Source organism: Diadema setosum, chromosome 20 (genome assembly GCF_964275005.1).
Source record: "Diadema setosum chromosome 20, eeDiaSeto1, whole genome shotgun sequence".
Classification (NCBI taxonomy): domain Eukaryota; kingdom Metazoa; phylum Echinodermata; class Echinoidea; order Diadematoida; family Diadematidae; genus Diadema; species Diadema setosum.
Window position 1 is genome coordinate 27,530,967 of NC_092704.1, and position 3,917 is coordinate 27,534,883.

The 3,917-nt window shown below is 43.5% G+C and overlaps 1 protein-coding gene across 1 annotated transcript; it reads left to right on the forward strand.

The window, feature by feature from the left end:
* Positions 1 to 558: 558 nt before the first annotated feature.
* LOC140243555 (putative uncharacterized protein C7orf78) lies at positions 559 to 3,518 on the forward strand. The gene is made up of 4 exons (XM_072323225.1): positions 559 to 1,131; positions 1,638 to 1,734; positions 2,499 to 2,638; positions 3,213 to 3,518. Exons 1-4 carry the CDS (start codon positions 559 to 561, stop codon positions 3,516 to 3,518), a joined length of 1,116 nt encoding a protein of 371 aa, XP_072179326.1.
* The last annotated feature ends 399 nt before the right edge of the window (positions 3,519 to 3,917 follow it).

Consider the following 3,917-nt stretch of genomic DNA (forward strand, 5'->3'; position numbering starts at 1 on the left):
TTTGAAGGTTAATCGTGGCCACCAACTGCTGTGACTGCCAAGCCAGACAGTATACACAATACATGAGTAAATGAGTTAGAGGGAAGTATAGGACAGAGCAATGAGTGAGAGTTACTTTATCTTATAGTCTCTGTGGGAAACAGGTTGTATTCTTACTTTGGTATACCTGCTGTATTAGAGGGATCTATCTAGTGTCATTGTGAAAAAAAGAAGAAAAGAAACTACGCAAAGAGAGGGTTCTCCTTGCATGGGTGTCCATGTGCTCCAAGATTAATCACTTTCCTTTCAGTGATTCATGTGCATTTTCTTCACTGCACGACAGAAGACATCAGTAATAATTGTCATTTTGACACAGGCTTGCAATGTAAATAAACAAACGAATATGAAAATCAATGCAAACTTGTATTTCGACATCTGAAGTTAGTGTTACATGTAGGCACGATTGGAATCATTCCTGTTTCATTCGTCTGTTCTATTTTTACAGGTTGATGAATACTAACCAAACATATATTAGAGTATAAAAACAAGAGGTCCAGGATCGGTGAATGTCCAGTGGACATGACGCAAGTCCAGTCTCGCGTCTCAGAGAATCAAGCCCACCGCAAGATCGCCGGTCTATCGATTCCGATGATGACGAGAACGAAGGACAGCCCTCGTCGAACTAGCACGGGCGGCGGCGGGCACACGAGGACGAGGGCGACCACGATCATGAACCCGGCCGAGGTGTCCTTCATTGACAAGAGCAAATTTCAGGCGCGGCACGACCTCCTGACGACGCGGAGCGACTCCTACCTCATCCGTCCCGCCGAGGAGCCCGAAGACATTTGGAAGCGACCGCCGCCGGACTTCACCCTTCAGCGCTATATGCCGAAGCCCCCGAAGAGGAACACGAGGGAGTCGATGCAACCGTGGAGGTGGGACTGCTACCCGGGCGTGAAGAAGGAAGAGAAGGTCGCTGACAAGACCACGGTGACACTACCGAAGATTCTGCAGCCTCCGCGGCCGAGGAGCCGGAAGATGCTGACCAAATTCAGGATCGCCGACCCCGACGCTGCCCGCAAGCAAGCCGTCAAGGAATTGATGCACGCTCAGGAGAGATACGAAAATCCGAAACCTCACGATTTCAGACAGGTATGAATTCCCCTTGTTCCTTTCATTTATAGCTGATTTTTATTGTTTGCTTGCTTGTTCCTCAATATAGCATTTTTACAGTACATTTTATTTAGTTTAAGGGACTGTATTCAACTTTGAAACTCCGTAAATCATTGCCTCATTGTTCTTTACAAATAGAAAAGTTTGTCGATCAGATTTTGAAAATAATTCAGCTACAGGGAAAGTTTAGCTGCATTGAATTGAACTGAATCGAAATAACGAAAATACGCTAACCATATTCTTACCATAAATATTCTTTCAAATAACACCTGTGTATTACATAGAGCTCAATTGCAGTACTATCAGCTTAAAAGTGATGCACTGTTTCTACATGGCACGTCTGTAGATGCTACGAGTGTTGATCTGAACTTGCCATGGAATGTAAATCTTCGCGTAGGTCTACATTATTGTATTATCAAAATTATTACGATAGTCATAAGCAAGGAGGGAAAAAGCATACATTCTCCACCTTTGTTCCCCCGCAGTATCCTCCCCTGGGACCGCTGGGCTTACCGGAGTTTTTAACGCACAAAGAGAGCGACCCGTACAACATCAGGTTCAAAACGAAAAACATCGACATCGGTAAGTAAACGTAAACGAGTTTGGAATTTCACTGGAGGGTTGATAAGCTACACCTTGCCGTAGATAGTGAAAGGCTGGGAGAATGGAGCGGGGTGGGGTGGAGGTGGAGAGGGAGGGCTGATATCGAAAAAGACTGTATGAAATTTGATTTCGCATAGATGCCACATGGGGAAGGTCCAGTTAATTGGGTAGAATACACATAAATCAGAAAGAGGCATATGAATACTGTACATGGATCGGGGAATAGACGCTGATGGATGGATTGTAAGATAGAAGTACGAGATAGATAAAATAGATGATATAGTCAAATACATATACACTGCACAGACAGACAGACAGACAGACAGTAGTTGGAACAAAAGGACAAAGGAGGGTAATATGTACATTAAAAGGACAAGGATGACCAGATTGTTAATGGTCGCGTTTTTACAGGCTCTTTGGACCTGCAAGAAAGGAGCCCAACAGTTAAACATAACCAGGTAATGTGATGGTGGCTATCGCAAAGTCGAATACATTGCAAAGCCATAAAATTAGAGATATGAAAAGAAGAACAGTGCATTAATGAGCAGGTTAATACAGCAAATCACGCGACAACAACCCGATCACAATGATAAGGGGAAATATATTTTGATTTAAAACAAACATGTCAGTGCATGTCTGTCCGTCCGTCTGTCCCTCACCCAAGTATATAAGATATAGGGTCATAAAAAATTACTGCAAATTATTCACATTCTTGGTGCTCCCTTGTCTCCTTCCTTGTCCAGTGTACGGTCTTCCACCGGAGCTCTCCGACCGATTTAACGGGATCCAGATGGGACGGGATGTCCTGGTGCAACCGCCCAAGTTTGACTCTTCTCTCATGCACCCTAAGGGAAAGTGGCCGTCACCATCCGGCGAGTTTTCGGTGAGTATAATATTGACCGCAAAACAGACCAGAATGGGCGCTGTCCCGAGAGCTCTCCAAGTCAAGCAAGAAAATGTTAATTTAATATCCACTGAATTCTCAGTTTGACGATGTTTTGTGGAAGTACAACTTCAACTTAAAGTGCAATTCTGTGCATCATATCTAAGTTGACCTTGATAACTGTAGGAAGCATCGATTCAATTTTAAGTTTCTCTTTCACTTAGTTTATAAAGATCACTAAGTTTCTACATGATAGTGTTCTAAAGGTAATGGGTAGTACAAGAAATGAGACAATGTATTCACGAATATAATCGCTTTGCAATTTGTCAGTGAAAAGAAAATTAGCGGGATAGCATCTGATGACTCAGAGAAACAGATTGCTGAATCAATCTGTATCTTGATAAGTTTTTCAACAGTCTAATTGATTAATTCATCAATCAGTCAAATAAAGGAATAGTCAAATTAAGTCTCTCACCAACCCATAATCTATCAATATCTTATTCGTTATAGATTTAAAGTTACTCATGTTACGTTCATGACACTAATTGTCGTTTTTCTCCCAATGACGTAACAGCGGTATCGGCAAAGGAACCGATCTCCTACCACGGTGCTTATGGACAACGTGGAGGAGACGTTGACAAAAAGATGGGCCAAGGAGAAAGAAGAACGGATGAGGCGAAAGAAGGAGCGGGAGGAGGCGGAGAAGAAGCGCGCCTTCCAAGAGAAAGTCGCGCGCGAAGTGGCCGACGTCACGGAAAAAACCAAACGGCTGGCGGTGCGAGACAACGAATTCGGGGCGTGGCACGACCACCTGCTGTCGAAGAATCAGTTCGGGAGCTCGTCGAGCACACCCTCAAGCGATCTCACCAGTGACTTATGACGACGGTGAATTATGCCCTCGTCACTTTTGTTATAAGACAGATGTGACAGACGCCGTCGAGTTCGAATTGCTCATCATCGAGGTTGTGTGTGATGTGGGTTTTCATCGGCTGATATTTTTCGACAGCAGTATGACGTCTCATGTTCGTGACTTCACAAGAAGTGAGCAAATCAAATGCTGCAAATAATACAGCCAGGACTGTCATTTACTCTGGCATAAATATGTTGGGGTCTATGCCTGGAGACTATAAGTATTGGCTAAAATTGCTATCATCTAATATCATACAAATAGTTTGACAGCAACGAGCTGGCAGAGGTTCTATTGTATATGAAGATGAATTTGTCACCATCCAGTGATTGTACGACATTCATAAGGTATGGTTGCTCACGACATACTTCG